At 44.0% G+C, this 23,355-nt stretch overlaps 2 protein-coding genes across 8 annotated transcripts in view; both read right to left on the bottom strand.

Annotated features, from left to right (window-relative positions):
* Positions 1-1,095: 1,095 nt before the first annotated feature.
* Positions 1,096-23,355, bottom strand: part of rabgap1 (RAB GTPase activating protein 1) — a 45,204-nt gene continuing 22,944 nt past the window's right edge. For all 7 annotated transcript variants that reach the window (XM_086134483.1, XM_086134482.1, XM_086134484.1 and 4 more), the window contains 13 exons: positions 14,033-14,146; positions 11,677-11,751; positions 10,482-10,607; positions 10,198-10,341; positions 10,074-10,115; positions 9,587-9,715; positions 8,742-8,834; positions 8,001-8,111; positions 7,627-7,731; positions 6,929-7,012; positions 4,814-4,885; positions 4,113-4,313; positions 1,096-3,938 (listed from right to left, as the gene is read on the bottom strand). In XM_086134483.1, the coding sequence (XP_085990609.1) occupies positions 3,816-3,938; positions 4,113-4,313; positions 4,814-4,885; positions 6,929-7,012; positions 7,627-7,731; positions 8,001-8,111; positions 8,742-8,834; positions 9,587-9,715; positions 10,074-10,115; positions 10,198-10,341; positions 10,482-10,607; positions 11,677-11,751; positions 14,033-14,146 (1,419 nt within the window). In that variant the 3' untranslated portion in view covers positions 1,096-3,815. The remainder of the gene's footprint in view (positions 3,939-4,112; positions 4,314-4,813; positions 4,886-6,928; positions 7,013-7,626; positions 7,732-8,000; positions 8,112-8,741; positions 8,835-9,586; positions 9,716-10,073; positions 10,116-10,197; positions 10,342-10,481; positions 10,608-11,676; positions 11,752-14,032; positions 14,147-23,355) is intronic.
* On the bottom strand, positions 17,728-22,356 carry LOC147191623 (putative G protein-coupled receptor 21). Its single transcript, XM_086135757.1, has one exon. The coding sequence runs from the start codon at positions 21,783-21,785 to the stop codon at positions 20,544-20,546; it is 1,242 nt and encodes a 413-aa protein (XP_085991883.1). The 5' UTR covers positions 21,786-22,356; the 3' UTR covers positions 17,728-20,543.

Genomic DNA, 23,355 nt, shown 5'->3' with positions numbered 1-23,355 from the left:
GTCATCAAATTTAGTTCCACATTTTTTGTAATTTTTACCTTTACGCAGATGTCTTTGCTTGAGTGTGCGGCCTGATTCTCTGTGCGGTGTGCAGCCAAAAAAATACACACCAAAGTCCCGCTGAATTTCCCCTGGAGGGATCATAATTAATATAACAAATGAATGACAATTGAAATGAAATGAATACCTCTTTGTACGGGGCACTTAGGGTTGAGAAATATAATTTTCCCCAAAATACATGAAAAACAGAAGCTTTTTCGAAAGGGGTAAGTCTCCTGTTGTGGTGGAAATTAAAATAACAAATGCGCGTTTAACTAGACGGACTTCAATATGTTGTGAAGTGTACGTATACGCAAAAAGATCCCATTGTTCCCAATCCCATTTTTTCCCCTCCCTACATTCTGTCAAGTGCAGGGACATTCTCTGTGATCATGTTAATTGCCTGGGTGTGCAATTTTATTGTGTGATAATTGCTCTGTGTCTGGGTGGGTATTTTAGGTATGACTATTAGTGCAGTGGGATCTGGCCCTTGTGGAATTAGCCCCACCAAGTGATTGACGGGTCACTCATAATCTCCCATCACTGCTTTCTTTATCGAGCCGACATTGTCAGACTTCAAAAACATGAGTCCTCCGACTCTCTCACTAATGATGCTTTAGACCTTTTCGGCCCAGCAACACCGATGAAAATGAACGTAGGATATTTACATCCGTGGTGCTAATTGACTTGATCGCGTCTGAAACCTTCCACGGGATTGTTAGGCTTCGGAGTCTGGTATGTTGACTTCAAAAAGTGTTAGGTGTGCTTGGATTTTTGGAGACTCAGCTGTCTGTTTCATGTCAGACAACATGTGTCGCAAGGTTGGTTGCGTACACACAAGTTTTTACCTCACAGTATACTACATTTGCACAAAATGTGTTTAGCTTTGTGTGGTTACAGTAAACCGACCTCCATCGCGGGTTTTACTCTATGTTCCTGACCATCCCCGCTATAAGTGAAATCCTGCAATTTAGAAACATCTCGACATGTTTTTATAGCATTTTGTGCACTTAATTTTAAAAGGACTTTTTAAACACACCTAAAATAATACAAAACACCATTTAAAAACATATATTGATTGAGAGTAACAGCAATGGATAAGGCAAAATATTGTGAACAAATTCTCTTTTGTATAATTACAAATTTATCTCATAACATACATTAGAGAATAATTCTCGGAGATGCACATCATACAGTAGGCGTAAAAAGCAGGATGACAGAGGATCTAACATTGAATTTTAATTTTTTTTTTTTTGCCAAAATTAGACAGATCCCGAAATAGATTTACTGCCTACTTTCATTCTTCTTGAAGGTGGGGGGTTCACTGCCTATGGTTAAACAAGAAAGTGGTGGTTTAGTGCAAGGTAGCCAGAGCTCTATTGAATTTAGATGCACAGATCAGTCAGCAGTGCTTCTTTAAATTTGGGAAATTCACGGTTTAAGACATTATTCACATTGGATTATGAGTTCATTCTTGTTCCAACTTTAGATTTTTTTTTTGAAGACTTAAGTATTTCTTAGAATTTTGTGGGACTTAAAGAAAATGTTCATTAAAAATTGCAACTTTGAAAAAACAATTCATACAAAGGAGCATTGGAACCACATTACTACAAAAAACTATAAGTAAAAAAATAAATAAACATGATCAAAGTCATAAACAAAGGCTTTGTTAGCAGGTGTCAAACTGAAGGCCCGAGGGTCAGATTCGGCCCACCACATCATTTTATGTGGTCCGCAATTTTAATCTCATAGGATTACAATTCTTTAGACATGGTCAATATCAGAACACAGTATTATTGACTTTTTTCAACAGACCACACACGCATACAAAGTTGTTTTGATGATGTACGGGGACCAAGTTTTTCCAAAGGTAAAACACACACTCACTGGGTAGGCATGTGGCAAAATGGTCCAATTCACAGGAGAGTATCAGCAACGGCAAAAATAAAAAAAAAAAACACAAAAAACAGGAAGACAACCAGCGAACCCAAAAAGGAACTTATTACGCAGTAGAAAAGTGGCACATGCATCTTTCTCCTTGCTCAACAGGATAAAATAACATTTTGTTTTGATGTTTTAACATAAAGAGTTGACTTGTTTTTTATTTCCTTCCAAATGTAATAACAATTGTTAAGAATGTTAAAATTAATCTGCAAGGGTTTATTTCTTGTATTTCCTCTGGGAAATATTAGTTGTGTAACTGTACAGTGTTCTCCCGGGGAAGAGAGAGCTCTGTGCAAGAGGTGAAAATCTGCTCATCTTCAATGCATGCCAAAGCGCCCCCTCTTCCATCACTACCCTACTCTTATGTAGTAGTCATAATCACAGTAAATATTTGTATGACTCCCGCACCCCCCCCCCAAAAAACAACTAAAACAATTTCAGGCTGTAAATTAATGCTACAAATACAAAAAAAAAAAAAGTAAGCGACCGCGTCTTGTGCAAACTTATTCACTGCTCGCCACTGCGTCGGCACCATCACAAAAACTCTTATTAGTCATTTCTTGATCCGATTCCAAACCTTATAGCATCGGCATTGTGTGAACGAGTAATGCCAGCACACATTTTCCGTTGGTTTGTGCAGCAGCCGCGGCCGTGTGTGAACCCTATTTCCATTTTCATGACGGTTGAACCTTCTTATTTTTTTTTTCATAATAATACTCATACTAAAAAAAATATGTAATCTGGCAATATAATTAGAAATGATGAAATTGGTGCCGCAACACGTGGTTTAATCTGAAATGTCATGGCTATAACTTACAATGCACAGTAAAATCCGTATTGCAAACTTAAAAAAAAGATCTCAAAACGCTGATGTGCTAAAAAGAAAAAAAACAGTAAGTACACATTTTAAATCAGCATTAGAAATACCTTCAGTGACACATAAAGCCATCTCCGATTAAAATTTGCTGTTGACCACTCTAGTTAGGGATAGTCTTGATATTTTATTGTATTTTATTTTATAATGCTCAACAGGAAGTCGAGCGTCATACATTAGAATTCAATCACACCAAGTGTGAAAGTGGCGTTTATCCATTTTCTTTTTACCCATTAGGTTGGCGGGTGAGCTGGAGCGAGAATGCGGGGTACACTCAGGGCTGGTCGCCGGTCAACAGCTGGGCACATATGGACAAACGTCGCTATGGCAACCCTACGTGAGCAAAAGAAAGCGGCTGCGTCGTTTGTGTGAATGAATCGCGTACGCTACATCAAACACGAAATATGTCTTCTCGTCCATGCATGCATTCCTACACGACACACTTTGAGTTCAAGCCGTTATTTAAGCTCTCACTCACACGCATTCGCACTTTATAGAAGCACATTCATGAACATACATAGAAAAAGGGAAGCTGTATGTTACGAAAAAAAAAAGCATCTAACATGTCTCGTACCGAAAACTTTTCTTTTAGTTTGTGCCAGTAGTTTTTTTGTTTTGTTTTTTCTTCAGGGAAGGGGGAAAGAGGGAGTGTGCGCCTGTCACGTTACCATGGTTACAGATAGGTCCTACCTTCCTCCTCTTGTTGGTCCAGCAGTAACAAGGGCACAAACCAAAGTGTGACCACTGGATGGGGGAGGGGAAACAAAAGGTATTTTTTTGGGGGGTTTGTTTTTTGAAAGGCGCTTATGTCAGTGCTCGTGTCTGTAGTCCTGTTGGGCCTAAACGGGAGGAGGAAAAAGGAGAAATGTGGCTCCGTAGTGACGCTCGCCCCGGGATGGAAAGCGAGAAGCGTTCAAGTTCCGGCTGACGCAAAAGAGACCACCAAGCCCGAGCAGGGTTAGGTGGTCTCTTTGCCCTGGGTGCCGGTGACTGTTTTGATGGAGCTGAGCGTTCGGTTGAACCAGGTCTTCTTGGCCGCCTGGACCTCATTGAGAGCCAGACCCAGATGGTGCTCCAGGTCCTGATGGCAAAGGAATGGCAGGAAAGTCAGCACGTAGCAACTCACGAAGAGTTTTTCATGTTTAAGGAGATCCACAGTGCTCAGCTTGAACTACTTTAACACTCGCCCAAATTACACACAAGGCCAGTTTAAAAAAAATTTTTTTTGGCTGCCAAAAGGAAACGTTTGAGCTACCTGGATCTTGCACTCGGCCTCCACCAGCTGCAGTTTGGTCTGCGCCAGTTCCAGCTCCATTTCCCTCAACTGGTTTTTCAAAGCCTCCTTCTCCTCATCCGTCTCCTCGCTGCCTCCAGGTGGCGGCGCCGCCACGGGCGCCCGAACGCGTCCTTCCTTGTTGAAAAGGCTGCTGCATTTGTCGCAGCCCTCCACTTTGGCCTGGAGAGGAGAGAGGACGGTTAAACACAAAACCGCTGAAGTGGACTAAAGGCTGCAGGATAAATGAAGGAACTAGAAGTGTTTTCTTCCTCATATGTTCAAAAAAAGGGGGAAGAAATTGTCACTTAACAAACAATGCATCGTTCTAACTTTGCACAAGAGAACTACCATATTTCTGCGTCGTGGCCAGAGATGATTAACCTATCTGCAGAGAGTCCAGGGTCAAATGGGCGTTTGAACAAATGCAAATTTCTTGGTCACATTTACAAAACTCCTCGGTATTTATAGCGAAAGGATCCATGTTAAACTCTGGAATGTAGTCGTTATACTGTTCGATCCATCCACAATGTATGCACTGAACGAGCTCTGTCTTTGCGCTCCATTTACTCCTCATGGCTGAGGTAATCCCCAAGGCACGATGCCGGGTACATACACTTCTCCAAAGTCACGTTCAAGTGCGTGCGTGCGCGAATGCGTGCATGTGCGAAGGCAAAACTCACTCTGATCTTCTCAAGCTCTCCTCGATTGGCCGCCTGTTGCTTTTCCAGCCGCTCGCTCAGCTGGGAGCAGATCTGGAAGGAGATGAGTTGCCCTCAGTGAATTTAGGATATCCATATACTGTAAAGTTCAGACTGCAGGATGCAACATTTTTGCCCCATACTAAACCCACGAGTCTTAAACAAGGATACATACTATTAAATTGCACTTCTGTCCTAAATGATCTTCTCTGTGCTGGCGTTTAGCTTGAGCTTTAGTTTGCCGAATGTCGACTGCTATTTCACCACTACCTGTTTCACACGGCTTGCACACCAGAGGGGACAGCTGGCGTCGGGTCGAAACCTCCTATGTCCTTATGTCACAATTTGGTCAATTTCATTTTTTTTCCCCAGAAATGTATACAATTGGTCCATCAAGTGTAGTATGTCGTCAAAGATGGTGCTTAAAATCAAGGGGGCTCAGAGGGCACTCTTGCAGGTAAAGACCCTCTTTTTGTATGCTGCGCCTGAATCTCACGCCGGAAGCATGACAAGGGAAACAACATCGTGTAAATAGAGAGCGCAACATAATACAAGTGATCCCAAGTCAAATGTGAGCTTTTCCAGCCTCTGGTCAACAAGAGCATTCTCGTTTCTCATCCACAGCGTCTCTTCTTATCCTCCCCGCAGCAGATAGTTATCATAGTCCTCCTACGGGCCTTTTTTATCTCTTCCCGTTGTCATCTCTTTTCCTTTCAGCTGCCTGTACACTTGCCATCGACCTCCCACATCACTACGGGTTTTTCTGCCCCCCCCCCATCCCCCTTGATCTTCCAGCTGCGAAACATTTATTTTTAGATTTGTAAACGTTCTACCTGTTCCGCAAGAGAATGCGCTGGCGTTTATGTGACTCAAAAGCTGGAAATCATTCCAATGTATAGAATTGAGATTATACTGTCAACATGTTAAAAGCAATGTTATTTAAATATGAAACCTCAAGTTATAGAATTTGAAATCATTTGGATGCGTCACTGGTTGGTAATAAGGTAGGTGTGCAACCCCAATTCTTTTTCTCGGCACCAATGCAGGTATTGTCAGGTAAAATGGCGCCATAACGTTTTTGAAGACTGAAAACGTTGCCTCTAAAGATGTCCTCCTCTTGCTATTTCTGTCCGCACACTCAGGCGGGGAGCGACAGAATTGTTGCATAACAGCTCCGCAATGGCAATACGGGAGAAAATGGATCCGCGAAGGGGTTTGCATTTCAACATCAAGCGACAGGATGACATCCAGAAAGGATGAAACGGCGCTAGGAGTCGGAATCTGCTCACAGTCATCACAGAGTTCGCCTGAAGGACACGGCGTCTTGATGTTGAGATTTTCTGCACCACACACACAAACTCACACGCGCTACAAATTATTTGTGCAGCACAAAGGAAAAAACACCCAAAAAAAAGAGTCAAGGGGTCATAGAGAAGATTGGTGAATGTACGGGAAGTGTCAAAGTGTGCCATGTTGAGAATGTTTCTTCACTGTGACTTAGCGAATGAGTTGGCAAAGTCACAGTGCTCAGTGGTTTCTGAAAAGAAGTGAAAGGTGAGAAAAAAAAAAGAAATACACGGGTTTGTACAGCTATGATGAACAAGCCGCTAGCTGCGTCGCTAGCTGCTCCGCATATGCTAGCGTCGTGGGTTAAGCAACGGCATGCCGTGTTCAGTGTGCTGATTTATGAGCGGCACACTTACACGCCTCGACTTCATTTCCAGCTCAGTTACTAATCACATCAAAGCCACGGGGCACAGCGCGGCGTCAACTAAATGCGGCATTCTTGTAATGATTATGTCACGTTGGCACACAACTCAGCTCGTAGGGGCCGCTGGGCGCAGGATCGATGAAGGCATTTATTGATTATTATTTAAATGACCCGGACTAGTTGCAATATTTAACACCCCATCGCTCCTCTGAGACCTGCGGGACACGACAGGCTTTTTAAAATGAAGGCCTTTCGGAGGAGCTACCATACAAAACGGGGATCGATTAAATGTGGCGTACCCTCAACAGGCACTTTGGTGTTTCTATTAAGGTTTGAATGATGGTGGAATATAATCAAACTACGATTTAAATAACCTTGAGCCATACCTGCTTGTATTCCCCAATAATGGAGCCGTTCTTCTTAATCTCGGATTCCGACTTGTCCAGCTCTCGTCGGCACATCTCCTTCAGCTGTGGACACACACGACAAACTGTTAGAAGTCAAGCACGAAGGGCAGATGTGAGTCCTCTAGCCGCCAGAGACCGTGTTTCTTTGTTACCGCCATGAGCATGTAAAGGAGACAGAAAACTATTGGCAGGCTCGACGGCCGAGGGCAAAATCACATCCTCTACGCGAGCGCAATCTTTCTCTTCTGCGACCGCGACACTAAGGAAGACACGGGACATTACAAGAGGAGAACAGGGAAGTCACAGGGGGATCGGCGGGAAAGGTGGCAGCTCTGTCTTCCTTGCCCCGCCCGCTCTTCAACCCAAGTGACGGAATTCGATGTCGGCCACCAGCGGATGTATTTTGACAGGATTTGACAACAGCAGAGGTCACATGGCCACAACACCACACAGAATGCTGTGATTTTTTTTTGACATGTTCATTTCATCATCTGTCACCCGACTGTGTACTTCTAAATCACAGGTGTCAAACCTGTGGCTTGTTGCCCCGATCCGGCCCGACACGATCCTTTTACGCGGCCCGTGGAAACAAATCTTGCGTGTCACCTTCCATGATCCTTGCTAAAATCTGTGCCACAATTTCTAGACGTGTCATGCATAATAAATATCGCAGAGACCTGCGCCGACTCTTCCTCCAGTCGTCTCTTCTCATCCTCTGCGTCAACGAGTTTCTGCTTGGTCAGCAGCAGCTCCTTGTTCAGGGCGTCGGCCTTCTCCTCAGCCTGACACATAAAAGTGATTCGGTGGAGCCAGGCTCACGATGTTGATGTCACAGGTGACATTAAAAATAATTTCTAATCATATGGATAGATACATACACTGTCAAGTGTATGTTTGAATTTGATCATATTACTGGATTTAAACTTTTGCTGGCCACAGTGTTTGTTACAGACTAGCTTAATGTGCAACTCGGTTGGTATGAGTTATCGCACGAGTTTTCCTACATCCCACAAAAACCAGAAAACGTCCACCTTTTCTTTTTCCGACTTACGTTGTCAAGGTCTTTGCGCAGGGCAATCTTGCTGCTGACCAGCTCGTGTGCCAGGTCGTCGTTCTCCTGCTCCAAGCGCATGTTGGCCTCCTGCAAACGACGGTTCTCCCTCTGCAGGTCAACGTCGAGACAAAGATTAAAACAGGGCCGAAAGAGGAAGGGAGGCCAGGGGAGTAAAACAAGGGGCGGGCGTGGCCCAATGCAAGCGGGATACGGGAAGCGAAAGCTGCAAATGAACAGAATAACATAAAAGTGGGAGAGCAAACGGGTATGAAATTTAACTAAGGTGAGAACTTGGTGTAATGTTTAACAGGAGATGACCTGCATGTGCATGGTGAACATAAAAAGTCAAGCAAGAATAGAGCGCGACTGGAAAAATTGATGTACCAAAATAATTTATGGTTAAAAAAATAAAAATAAAAAGTACAGTTCTGTATATTTTTCAAGCTGACTCCAGCTGATATATTACAGGAAACTGTATATGACTTATGGCCTGCAATGATGTATTGCATTTTGATCACCACCTCATTTTTTGGGGACTTTTTTTAAGCTGTAAAATGTTAAAATGTAGTAGATTGTCGAGTGAACCCTGTTACATAAAAAAAAAAAAAAAAATTAATATATAAAGCAAACGTGCCCTGGCACAGCTCACTGTTAAAATGTAGTCAAAGCAGAGAGTTAATGATAAAGCTTTGATGGAAATTTTGTGGGTGGTGGTGTTGCCTTTGCACGCATACAAACCTCATATCTCTCAATAGGGGCTTCCTGCTGTTCCTGCTGCTCCCGAATGGTGTGGTACTCCTTCTCAAACTTCTTCAGCTTCTTCTGGCTGATCTGAAGCAGAACAGCAACAGATTTTGTTTTTAACCTATTTAGTTGAGTATTGTCACATGTATGAAAAAAGAAAAACACACATGATTGGAATTTTTAAAGCTGGATTTACACTATCGAGTTCAAATGTGACAGTTCGTCAACGATGGTGCCTAAAATCAAGGTGGCTCAGAGGGCACTCTTGCTGGTAAACAGGGTTTGTCAATATGCATGATGTAAAATCGGGAAATCTTATCAAAGTCAGCAGGCTCCTTGACTGAGTTGGGTCTAAAAATATACAGTACTGGCCAAAGTTACCTTGAATGTCCGAAAGTGGGCCAGATGGTCCAAAATCTGTCAAAACACGGGTCTGTGTGCGTGCAGCGTGTCAGCGGCTTTCAATTACATTTTAAGTTAAACAGTGCCCCCTACTGGTAATAAAGCAGCAGTGTAGAAATTCAAGGGGAAGTACTGTATTTCATTGAAAAACACAAACGGCGGTTGTAAACAATAATCCAAAGGCTTTAGTTAAAATATGTTTAAGTGGTAACTGCTTCATGACACGTAGAATATATTCATAAAACATTTTATGACACACAATGTGAGAAAAAATATTGGGCGAGAGTATCAAATATCGTTTGGGGAATGTGCCACAATGCTTCACCGGCCCTCATTTAACCATCCCATTTAACTAGGAATACAGTGTTTACAGTTGATTACACCTGGGTAAAAGGTCACATTCTAAACTCACCCAAGGGACGGGGGGTGACACCCACCTTCATGCTACAAGCCAGCTCCATCAGCTTCTTGGCATTCTCCTCTGAGCGATACCTTTTGGGAACCGGAACACGAAAAAATTTGAGGGCGCCCTCAAAGTCTGTTTGGATCAGATCATCTTTTGATGTCTAAAAGAAAAAGGAGAAGAAGAAATGGGTGACAATTTTCCTTTCGAAGGAAGACCAGAGCCAAGTACTTCTCATCATCAAGACCAGCAACAGTAGAGCTCAAACTTGCAACCACAATCCTGTCCTCTGATTGTTTGTGCGTTGGGAAATTCGCTCCGAGTGCGCACCGCTTCATTCCGACTCAAAGAGCGTTGTTCATATGTGCCATTTGGTTATTCAGAGCTCACCAAAAAAAAAAAAAAAAAAAGGTGTGTCGTGGCTGCAGTGCGTCAGGTAGTACAGATGGAAACAGTTCTCGCACAAGCTGCTGATTGAACATAAATAGAGCGGTCAAACATAAATATGATACAAACGTTACCTTGAGAAGTGCTAGAGCCACGTTGAAGATCACACTGATGCCCTAAGGATGACAATAACGGGATCAACCACAAGGTAACGCAATATGATGACAGTATGGGGTGCGGCAACGTGGCGCATCTCACCTCACACAGAAGCAGGTCAATGATATGGAAGACCATGTAGAGAGGGAACTTGGCTGTAAAGAGGGTGAGGAACCACTGGGAGGCATACATGTGAGCTTCCAAACCCACGTTCAGGAAATGGGTGTACAAATCGGGTATATATTCCTGATAAAGACAAAGGGCCAACGGGGTAAAGATATGCAGATTCTTAGCGCCTTATGTAAGTCAGAAGACAGGATACGGCGTGCGTGCGCACTTAATGTTGGGCCCGTGATCGGAATGAACCGTATACAAAAGGCACCAACCTGCATGAGTCTCTCCAGCTGGAAGAACTTGCAATGCAGATCTTCAAAGTTTTGCTTGAACAGGTCCCTGAGACCATAGTCAAACATGATCTTGACGAGCACACTGAAGGCTTGCTCCTCCGGCATCTGAGCGACAAACTCCAGACTTTTAGGGGTGTGTCTCGATTTACACCGCATATAGGCTGTCGCGTATAAAGTTGGGTAATAATGTAAGTAGAATGTTTCTCATCTTGAGATCGTTCGAAATTGTGCAGCCCTTTTGTTGTACGCTGTGATGTGGGTTGACCTCTAGGTGGCAGTGTTAGCTAAAGAAACCATTCATTCTGAAATTGCAATTTTATTTTTTCTTTGCACTATTGTTGGGGGAAAAAAAGATTCGAAATCTTGACGATGTACTGTATATTCTAGTGGTAATGCAACATTTAAAACCATTTCCCCCTACGAAAGTGTCAATTATGTAAGCAAACGGAAAAGTAACAACTGTCAGAGGGTGAAAGAAAGAAAACATAACACAATCGGCTGGTTGCGTAAGTGGAAACACCCTAAAGCAAATGCATTGTTGACTCCTTTAGGCATATTGGTAACGAAACGTTCCAAAATATTTGTACCATGTCAAGATGGCAATCAAAAAACATACTGAAAAAACAAGGGTGGTTCTCAAATTTCTTTCCATACAATGCTCATTTTGCGTTTACCCAGTCGTCCCAATTTAAAAAAACAAACAAACAAACAAACATTAGATACAAAACAAAACAATGACGCTAGTTTACAGAAAAAACTAACATAAATGGTGGTCAAACTGACTTCGACGACAATAAAATCTGGATTGAAAACTAGATGAAATATTGAGCTCGGCATTAGCTGTGAAGTCATTGACTTTTGCAGGGCTGATTGACACACCAAATGACTGCAACGCACATACCGCCCTCCAGTAGATTTCACCAGAAGTTATATGGCACCAAAACATCATGGGAGTCGATATCTGAGACTGATGTCAAAAGAGAACACTAAACAGTTGTTCTCTGTCCTTGAAATTGTTGGACAAGATGACCAAACACTTAACTGGAACTCAGCTGATAAGAGGACTTAAGGCATGTGGAAAAAAAAAAAAAAACTGATCCCCTCGGCCCTTCAGTTTGTTTGATTAAAAAAAAGAAAAAAAAAGCATTTTTGCTGGACTGATATGGAAACTCACGTGCAACAGTAGCACAGCAGCCAAGAAGGATTGTCCCTGGCAGTAGCCAATCTCCTCATCATATACAGAGTATGCCTGGAGGGAGGAGACAAAGGCAGTGAACAGAAAGTCATTAAATAGGCTTGACAGTTCATGCAAACGCTGAAAAATGAAATGAAAAAAAAAAAAAAGAACTTATGAGTCGAAGTTGTTCTCGTGACTGTAACGAATAACAGATGTTGGTCACCCTTCTTGCACAAACTAAGTTAATAAGTGTGAAAGGCAAAGCCAGTGAAACACAAACTTCGAAAACACGATTGAGCTGGGTCCTTTTGGCAGGGAAAAATGACTACCAAAAAAGTTGCGAAAAAAAGCCAACTCAATCCCTTGACGCAAGGTGGTTCAAATGACGTTTGTACGACTGTGAAGGCCGACTTTCCCTGAAAATTATGATCAAATTTCTAAGGTCGGTGAGGGATTTTAACCATAATGTGGAATAAGACTCGTGCATAAATACCAAGAGAGTGAGACTGTAAATAAAAGGAGGGAGAAGAATGAACAAAGAGCCACATAATAGCCACGCTTATTTACATCATATCGCTCAGATAGAGCTTGTTTAAATACTGATTCCAGAGCAGATGGGAGTTCCGCTTTTAGAAGTGCACGGCGACCAACCACGCGTCAGAGTGATGTTGGGGGGAGAGAGAGAAAAGGAACCCAGGAGATGGTCCATGGTACCATTGTGACAGCGAGAGAAGATGAAGACAACGGGACAAGAGTTTCGCCAAAACGGTTCGCGGTGGCCTACTGAGCAACAAATGCGAGCAATGAGTCAAGTCGAAGGGACAAAGCGCGGATCAATCCACGAGCGGAGCAAAAGAGAGGCGGTGGCGGTGGCTGAATTATTTAAACACACCTGAGGAGGTGCTTAACTGCGTCGAGATGGATGCCCTCGCTCGAGTTACACATGCATAATGAATGAAATGAAAAATCCGAGCGCAGCAAACCACAGCCACGTCTCAAGAATATGCACGCGCAAGAAATGCTCATTTCATCGTAAAAAGTGGAGAATGCGTCTTAGATTTCATTTGATGTGTGCTCGGATCGACGGCGTCAAACTCAGCGTCGGCGTCCCGACTGCGCTACCGAGCTGTTGGCACAATCGTTAGGTTGGACGCCAAGGACATGCAATCGCCGTGATTTACGAGTCCTACAAGGTGGGGCTTGAAGACACAGACCGTCATTGTTTCTAATCACGAGGCCACCAATTGCCCCTGGAAACAAAGCAAAGAAAAAGGCTGATATTTAATTACTGGTACCTACAAAGCATTTTTTTTAGTAATACGAATTTTACAGAGCATTCACATGATTGTTTTGAGAAAGGAACCTCCAAAGTGACACCGGATGACTTCTAAATTCAAAACAATTCTTGATGTGGGAACCAATAATTTGTTTTGGGATTCTGGTAAAAACATTTAAGTGCCAATGGCAGCGAGTTGACCTCTGTCTCATAAAATTAAATTAAACGGCTGACCCGGAGAGTCCCAATAGGTTGATCGCGATCAACTGGTCGATCACAAAGACACTTGAGGTTGATCGCATGCTGGACAAAAAAAAAAAAACGGGACGTCGGCACTATTTCTCCACACTCTCTTCGGCGTACGGAAGCCACGAATAACAAGCGAATGAGCCCTCCGAAGAGATAACGTAATATTGTCTTTCGCAGGATCATTCATATCGAAGTCAGCGGGGACAAAATCCTCAAATGTATTATTTGCAGTGGCTGATGTTGATCCAGACTGATGAAATTAAAACATCACACAGAAGAACACAAAAAGGGGGGTTTATCTCATCACTCGTATTGAAATAAAGCATATTTAAAAATGAGTCTTCTTCATATAATTGATTAAGATAAGAGGAAAGTTGGTCAGGGAGCCTGCCAAGAGGCCTGCAGCATCATTCGGGAACAGCTGGAAATTTGGGCTAACAACTGCATGTGACAACTGCCTTTTGCATACTTCACTCGTCAGGGGAGCAGGACTCAAAAGGATTTTTATTTATTTTTTTGACAGGCTGGAAAAAGCATTTGTGCGGTTTATGACGGTCCTCTTGACATGAATGGCGCGGGTAAATATACGCGGCGCAAGAAGACATGCTTACTGTTTTTCACCGGGTGGTTCATTTCCAGCCTGTAAGTGTTTTTTTTTTTCATCTCAATATTTGAATGAGGACTTTACGACTTCATTAGTGAGGCTAGCGAGAGACTCCCATCGCATTCTGATTGACACATTTAAGAGATGTCGCCACAAAGGGACCCCCCTCCACCCCCTGTATGGAGCGCAAAACCTCTTTGAAATGTGGGTGAGTGTGTAAATACCTTGCAGATCTTATACAGGGAGTCTTGCCCATCTCCTCCGGTGTCTTTGAAGTAGTCATGAGCCGGGAACGTCCTGTTAATGTCCCGAGTGATGGCACTGTCCTGCGGCGATTCCTAGTGAGATCAAGAGAGGGGGGTGGGGGGATGGGGGTTGCTGTTATATTTATATATAACATGAAAAAGACTCACCACAAGACATTGAAAGAAATCATTCATGCGGAAAATAACGTCCTGTTTCTTAGAAACAGAAAAAACAGTATAGAGCAAAATGGCGGACATATTAGAGAACTTTTAGCATTCGAAACAATCACCACTTTATTGTTATACTGAGACTGCAATGAACAAAAGGGGTTGGGGGGGGGGGTCTACCCAGCAAGTGTCACACACGATCTGAGTCTCTGATATGCATCAAGTCATCAGCACCTTGTCATCGAAAGCACTACACCGACATCCAGAGAGGAAGAACTGCCACATGAAAATACAGCGGGTATAAAAAGCAACACCGGAAGAAAGAACTCGTCCAACCAATGTCAGCTAATGGCGAACGTGAACCGGCATCCGTGCGTTGCTGCCGAGTGTCTTCTAACAACTTCCAACCGCGCCCTGAAAAATCACAGCCACAGCTGACACTGTTTGTTGTTTACCGTGTGCGGAAGACTGTGTACCAAGTCGACCGTGCACACAGTACGTTGAGCGGACTGTATGTGCTGCGTTAAGTTCTTCACATTCTGTCATTCCCGGGCCTGCTTATATCTCCGTTACGACGGCAAAAGCAGATAGTGCAGTCACTGTAGTTTAAGCCCAAGGCTTTTTGATATCGGTCTAACGGCTCACTCGGCGGCTCAGCTTTGTTAATGATACGTTTTAGAAGCAGGACTCCGGCAGTGAGTGTTGTCCATAACACGGATCCGCGGCATCCGAGTGAATGATAAGCTTCCGTGTTTATCCGAGCGCCACTTAGCCGTTCTTATCTCAAGTGCTGAGAGCTTAGACAAAGACCTCTGACATAACGGCCAATTAGCTTCCCTTCTGTCTTTCTGGGGGCACTTGAAGGGAGCCTTGGTATGACGCTAGCGTGAAAGGGCAGTGAAAACAGAACCAGTTTCTCATAGCGGTGGACGGAAGTGCGAGGAACAGCATTAAAGACCATTTGCTTCGTCATGACTCAAGTGCGGTCAATTCACAACCCAAAGAAACCGTGCGCAATTGTTGTTACCCCTCTGTTCGTGTAAGAAAAACCTGAAGGGGGTCACAGAAATAAATTGAATCTGACAAAAGAAGTACTCATTGAAAAAATAATATTAACCAATAAAAAATAACCAATGAAAATCAATATATTGCTTTTGAATTGTGGTTTCACAGATTTTTTTTTCTTGAAACAAACTCATGAAATAGGCCTGGACAAAAATGCAAAAATGGACCATTAACATTCTGTTGCGCAACCTTTTGTGGAAATCATAGCACTCAAACGATCTAGATCTAGAGACATCTGCACCTCCCCAGTAGAAATTTTGGCCCACAATACCTTGATGGTCTTGAGAATTCATTGCAACCTGCACAACAGATTCTACACACCGTGTCAGATGGAGCAAAGCAGCCCCAGAGCAGAACAGATCCTCGTCCATGCTTGACAGAAGGGACAGTGTTCTTTTCTCGGTATGCTTCATTTTTTGAACATAGAGGTGCTGTGCTTTGCCAAAAAAGTTGTTTATCCTCATCTGTCCATCGCACATTCTCTCAGTAGATTTGTGGCTTGTCAACAAGGAATTTGGCAGATTCCAGTCTCATGACCCGATGATTTATTTTCAACAGTGGTGCCCTCCTTGGTCGTATCACTTGGAAGTACACTTTGGCTCAAACGACGATGGCTGCTGCAATTTGATGACGTAGCTTGAGCTTGGAGGTCACGTTGAATTTCTTTGGAGGTTGTTCTGTGCTCTCGACTTGTCCGTTTTCCTCCTGAGGCCATGTCCAGGCAGTCTGGCTATAAGTGAATAGTTGCATTTGCCAATAACGGCTTAGCGAGTTTCAAAATCTCAAGAAGTCTGGAATAACAGCTCAAAAAGTCAGCTCGTTGCTTATTTTTATTATTACTTTATTTTAAATCACTGGCAGGGTCTGAAACAGTAAAAGTCACAAATTTGGCAACACTACGCTGACGCTCGCTTAATCGCGCATGCCCTGTGTGAAATGAGGTGCAATTTATTTTTATCCTTTGTTGGCGCAAGAATGTCAGACGTTATGACTGAAACACTGGTGAAATGTTTTGAAATGGAAATATTGAATGAAGACACTTTTTGGGGGGCGTGGGGTTGAAGAGTTCAATTACAGTCAAGCCAATTAATGGTGATTTAAAACTGTGAATGCTGATTTGGTTCGGCTCATAATTTTTGATGGGGAAAAAAAAAACAGTATCGGTCCTTTGCTTTTTTATTAATAATGAATGGCTTCACAAAATAAATGCATTGACATTGGCCTCGGCCACGAATGTTTTTGTAACTTCTTTAACTCCAGAACGATTCAGAGGAACTATGTTCAATCCATTTTCTCCCGAGCGGTCATAGAGCGTGAGCAAGCTGATCCAATTAGTATAGCCAACGCCGCTGGTTGGACGATGATGAAAAACAAAACAAACAAAAAAATAAATAAATAACTGGATTTCATGAGAATGTAATAACAACAAACAAAAGCTCAATTGTTCCCAAAGCTGGTTCTGTCACAACATATGAAAATAATTATCTGATGATGAGGCTATGATATGGATTTTTGCTTTGCTTTTTTAGCACAGCCACATAGACTTGAAGGATTTATTTTTAAAAACAGCATTTCATGGATGGACACCAAATGTAATAAAACAAAAACTTGCCATATATGGCAAGACCCCACAATGTGTGCGAGGCCGTGTGCTGCATGACTACTGCAATTGTGGGAATAGCGGATTCGCGTTGCGCTTCCGTGGGAAGGTTGCGTATTTAGCCCTCTATTGTTCATGTCCCTGATTTTGCTGGAGTTAACACAATGGCTGACTTGTCACTCTGTTGTTCTTTCTCCGCTCCCCGTTGAATTGCCAAATGAACATACGGCCGGATATTATTGAAACCTCACAATTTCTTCCCCTCGCAGGTTTTTTTTTTCCACTTTCCTAAAATCGACCACCCCAGCTACGCCGTGTTTGCAGACTCAACCAAATCATGATCTTCACACCCCAGGTTTTTGTCCCACTTCAACCGCTGTGCCGCGTCAGCCTTCACAAGTTACAGAAGCATCATCCCAAACACGACAAGGTTACAAGACAAGACGACGTAAAGCGCCAAATCGACATCCTCCGCTCTCTTATGGCATCAATCACGCATCATTCAGTCATCCGCTAAAACGCGCGCTGCCTCATTACCAGAATGCACACTCAGCGCTCCGCATTCTGGTGCCGGTGTGTTACAGTCCATTTACATCATGTTAGGACTTTCTCGGCGACAATCTTAAACTGACACGTTTGCAATTCAGCAAATGGTTTAGTTCTGCATGATTGGAAGCTAATACTTTTTTTTTTTAAAGACCTGAGAAAAGAATTCCATCCATCCATATTTGTTAGTATGTTGTCAAAATATGTTTCTATCATGGAGAGCGCGCAGCATGCGTTTGGAATGTCTTATCATCCGCTGTGATTAGAAAAAAAGGTACACAGAGACGTCAAAAAGTACATCGAGATAAAATGACATTTATTTTCTCAGTACAGATGCACAACATGTACAAAGTTACAATACAATATACAGTACACGTAGGTTTGCGCCTACAGAGAATCATAACGTCTTCTGGTATTAGTCACAGGATCTCGTTTCAAATAAAACACACATTTGATTGCTTCTATCTCAACATTCATTTGACTAAACTCGTCCTGGATAAGACCGTGACTTAGAATGGGAAGACTGGACTCTTATCTCAGGGAGTTTTCAAGCGCAAAAAAAGTCAGCTGCTCCCAAAAGCTGGGTCATGAGTGTACAATTAGCTCCGTACTGCTGTGTCCTATTTAGATCCTAAAATAAGCACAAAGAAAAACCCAAAACAGATTGGAAGACAGATAAGGAATTGTCTGACTCCAGCCCTGCATGTGTGTTAAAGCGCAGCAATTGATTTCGTTTGTACAAGCTCTTTCAAATGTTTCGGAGCCAATGCTATTCAGTACTTGTAGTCCTGAATTGTGTCTTAAAGCGAAATAATTTAATGATAGTCTCTCTCAAACGGCATTTATTTACAAGGAGCCACGCTGTATGTACAGATTGAGAAATTATTGACAAAATAATGAATCCACTTGCTCCCTGACCAACAAACAACCCATAAAGTAGTGCGCATAAACTTGCCGGCAGCAGCAACACCCGTCACCCGACCTTGAAATTTCTTTTTCTTTTTTTTTTTAAAAAAGAGAAAAAAAAAACCTCGATAAATTCTGATCACTTCAGTAGATTGCAATCTAGAAAAAACAAGTTACAGTAGAATCGCCTCAATGAAATCTGCCAAGAGAAAGATGCACTTTCATAATAAATACAATTGCAGTTAGCTTCTGCCTCATTTCTATCTTCACAATAACATCGACGCACACATTCAATATGCCATTTCTTGACACTAACAACGCGGTGGACGACACAAGGTAGCAACATGAGCGATTATCGTACTGTATTTGGCACGGCTTCACAAATGACAGCATTTTGTAAGACAACACGTGAATCTATCATGAATTAAGTCATCCTAATTACAAAACTGTACACCCACAAAAACACTTCAAATATCCTCGAGCAATGACAGGCGGGGAAAAAAAAACTGCGTTAGCACCCTCGCTTCAATTAACAGTCTTGTTCAGCCGTTGGTCGCGTTCCAGTACACCCGAACCGAGTCGCAGACGCTCCGGTGTGCGAGAAAAAAACAACAAAATGAAAACACGCCAGCCTGACAAGTCAGCTGTTGAAAAGTACAAACGGTCCCACGTAAAATTGACAGCACCCTGTCTAACAGTCGCGTGTCTACAAAACTCAGCCCTCTAGAAACGGAAGAGTAACGCAATCCCACTTCAATTTGAATTTCAACGCAAGAATGAATGACTTCAAACGGCGCTTCACAGTTTTGCGGGTCTTCACCAAAAGTGCAGCGCCGCCTCCAATATTTCATCTCCATACCGGTTACCAACGGAAAGTTTTTTAAGCAAACATCAAACTCTCTTTGGTATACAACATAAGGTACTGTACATAAAGCTAAGTTATCTTTTTCCGCGCTTTGTATTCTTACAACGGATCTATTCAGCTTGCTGAATGTGACGTTCCAGCACGTTCCGAAAAGCACAGATGAAGAGATGATGGAAACATACAATACACGCATGCACACAAGAGACATGCGGGTCTCAGGGGTCACTCTCTTTTCAGGGGAACTTTGTAGCCGGAGAGAATGGCCTCTCTGTTTTGTTTTTTTCTGTGAGTGTGTGTGTGTGTGTTGACCTGTGATGGTCAACGGTTATGTGCAAACGGACAGGTACATTACAGTGATCACAATGCTGAATCGAATTACTGCTGCGCTCGATGGAGCAAGGCGGTTCTTCATATTCGGGACGTGGAGTTTCAACGACCACAAAAAAGCGTGTCATCAGACAATTGTTCGCAGGCAACGATGTACCACATAACGGGGGGGGGATAATTATGTACCGGTTATCAGCGTACAGTTGGTGTAAAAACATCTGCTCTCTTGTTTTGATTGACACTTACACCAAGTTACACAATAGCCAAGCAATGGCAGCAGAGAAAATTGGAGTGTCAACTGCATTACATGCAACAAGAGAAAGGAATAAACTGCAGTGTTTGGTGAACGGTCAAAGCCATTCATTTGAACCCAAGGAATTTCCATCGAGGGCTGAGTATCTTGTCTAAACCACTAAAAAAATTGATAGAAGCCATACGGTCTACCTCGACATTATTCCTGTTGTGTTTATTCTTCACGGATTAAGCGCAGCCAGACGGTGTCATTCATTGATTTGAACGTACACTAACTTGACACATAACTCTTATTCTAAGTGCAGAGAAGGGCAAGAACACCTCCCAAGTAGTTCATATTAAGACTTCAGCTTGCTTCCTACGGAATGTTCTGTTTGCACTCGCGTCGTTTTCTCAACTGACACGCTTCATTCATGACAATACTCAATCCTTGCATTGTGTTGCCTTAACAACAACAACAACAAAAAAAAACAATCCCATCCAGCTTTCACTACTGTCCCCTCCCATGGACGAATGACACCTTGTAAGCCTATTTAGCCCAGTTTATCCTTCAGCGGCTCACTCCAGACTCCCCCCAGCTGCCGGCCGTGGCGTGAGCAGAGAGGACGTCTGTGTAACCTCCAAATGTGATGGAAAAAGCAGTGGCACAATCACGCCTCCTTCCATGTCTTCGTGGCAACATATCATCTTGCAGAGGAGAGACACTTCAGCCGAGCCGTTGAAACGCCAAATGTGGCACAAAGCTGTCCCCGACGAGGCCACTACACATGACACGTTGTGCCAATTCCTATCTCTCCGTGGCCGGATCCGTACCCTGCCACAGTACATCCCTGGTCGATCGAACCGATGAAAGCCTTTTTGGGTTTCCTGCCGCCGAAGCCGCTGCCACTGCGCTGTAAGCAGTACGAGCAGAGACGCTTGAGGCCCTTCCTGAAGGCGGAGTTGGAGAGGCTGTAGATGAGGCAGTTACAGAAGCTGTTGCTGATGGCCAGCCAAGTGGTGAGGAAAGACACCGCCGGGTGGTGGTAGAGTCCACCGCTCTCCAACAGAAAGTAAATGATGTAGGGCAACCAGAGGATGTAGAAAACGCTGGTAATGCGGAACAGTACCATGGCATATCGTTTATCCGGGTATGTGGAAGAGGGTTGTTGATCATGCGGGTGTTGATGGTGGTGTTTGTGAGGTTTGAATAAGCCAGGAGAATGCCTTTGGTCCAGCTCGCCATTGTCCTTGGCCAAAGATCCCGATGTCAAAGCCGGATCCGGGTGCGGTTGGGGTCGGTAGCGCGCCTGACGTTCGCTGATCTCCCGCGTGTGCTGCCGGCAGATCTTGAAGATGTTGGCGTACGTGAAGCAGACCGTGAGAGCGGCGGGCGCATAGAGAAGCACGACAATCAAGGTGGTGAAGGCCGGCTGGGTCTTCCACTTGTCGGCGCACCACTCCACCACGTCGCCGTGGTAACCGGGCTTCCCCCAACCGAGGAATGACGGCAGAAACACCAGTGCCGAGTACAACCAAATCAGAATGATGCAGTAGCGCACCCGACACGGTGTCACCAGGGCCGCGTAGGTCAGGGGTTGCGTGATGGCGATGTAGCGGTCCACGCTCACGCATGCCAACGACGCCATGGAGACGGACTTCAAAACGGACACCAGGTATCCAAACACCTGGCAGGTGAGTTTGGGGTCAAGACCTTGGAGGTGATGCAATAAGGACAAGGAGGGGAAGAGGCAGCTGACACCGACAAGCAAATCGGCGTACGCCATCGTCTGGATGAAAGCGCTGGTGGTGTGCTGGCTCAGCAAAGGGGCGCAGTGAAAAACAAAAATCACCACCAAGTTGCCTGAAATAATCAGAACGGTGAGGAGAAGGATAATGGAGACTTCGAGCAGGCAGGTGGTGAAAATTTGGGAATAGCTGATCTCAAGCAGGCAAAAGGGAGCAGTGAAGTTCGGCAGGTCAGCAGAGCTCAGGTTCAATGGATCCAGGGTGGAATTCATCATCGTGGGCAGGAGGACGTCTCTCGGGGGCCCTTCGAGGGTAAGGTGAACCCTTGGACTCTCTTTGCAGGTCGTTTGAAACTAACTGCACACTTTCATTCTACACCAAATGCTCCATGCTTCAATTCCGTTGTTAATCTGCCGCCTCATTTCAAATGCCAAGCGGGATGGAAGGGGAGCCCACTGATAGCACGCTGTTTTGAATTAAAAAAAAAAACAACAACAAAAACAGCAGGCAAAATAACACAAAACGTATCGACTGCTTTCCACAGGCAAAAAGTGTGTCTTTGTAGAAGAAAAAAATCCAGTCCGGTTTGTCCTCGCCCAGCCTTTAGTACCCCGAATCGCACAGATGGCTGCAACATCTCCCGCGGAAGGGTCAGAACGAGGAATCCCTCTTATATTTTTGGAGTCCACAGAAACACAAACGCGGGTTCCAGTGAAGAAAGAACGCGGTGCAACATGCTGAAGAAACAAAGCAGTCATCAACGATGCTTCGTCCAGCTCTTCCTGGTTCTCCTTCTTTTCCTCTTCCTCTCTTGCCTCTTCTTTACCTTATTTCCACCACAGTTCCGTGTGTGCGGGCTCTTTATCCACCCCCCCTTCCCCTCCCACCCGCCCCAAGTTTCCGTCTAGTCCTTTGCCATCGTATCACAGCCAACTGCTGGAAGGAAAGCAGTGTATGAGGTGACAGATGTCGAAAATGCCTGAACACACACGCAGACAATCACACATCCACACCTCAGCTGTTCTTTCGACGAGGAGGCGCGGCAACAATGTCTGAAGTGGAAATGAGGTAGGCTGGCATACCGATGCTGGAGGAACCCTCTGCCGCCTCCCCCCCTCTCTTGGTGATGATTTATCCTCCTTTGCTAAACAGTCTCTTTCTCTTCTTTACTCCCAGTCTCCCGCCCACTGGAGCTCGCGCTCTTTCGACTGAAGAAAGAGCGGCAGAAGTCCCTCCCTTCCGTGTGGCTCAAGCCAATCATCGAGAGCGGAGACATGCAACTGCCTCCATCCCGCGCCTCCTCCACCCGACCGCTTTTCATTTGCCAACGTGCTCTCATGCGCGCGGCCAGATTGTCATTGCGACAATTAAACAGCGATACAAAAAGAGCGGTGTTACCGTTTAGCGTTAAACGCGGCTGTGCGCGACGTCGTCCCTGAAACTGCATCCTTTTTGCGCTCCTTTTGAATAGATGAGTTTGACTTGTAACGAAAACTGGTCACGAGTAAAATTTAAAACACGGAAACCGTCCCTGCGATGATTAGAAACACACGGTGCTTTGTGCTGCCATGCAAAGAGGAAATACCGTGCACGCTACTTTAGCGATGTTCCATTTGTGATTTCATTTGCAGTGTTCTCCGGCTTGAAATCAACATTTTAATTTCTACCGAAACGAGAAATGCAATTCGACGATGAATACTTCATCAATGAAAGAAATTAGACCACCTTGTTTTCTTCAATTTCCTGGTCATTTTAATAAGCGGTAGCACATGGAATACCTAAAAGCACGGTTTTGGGCAGCATCAAATCCAACTGAGCAAACAGGACTGGTCTAATGACCGTATA

This window comes from Hippocampus guttulatus, chromosome 17 (assembly GCF_054856545.1).
Source record: "Hippocampus guttulatus isolate MCC_2025c chromosome 17, RoL_Hgut_1.0, whole genome shotgun sequence".
Classification (NCBI taxonomy): Eukaryota; Metazoa; Chordata; class Actinopteri; order Syngnathiformes; family Syngnathidae; genus Hippocampus; species Hippocampus guttulatus.
The sequence above is the reverse complement of the archived record's forward strand: the minus strand, read 5'-3'. Positions and strand labels throughout refer to the sequence as shown.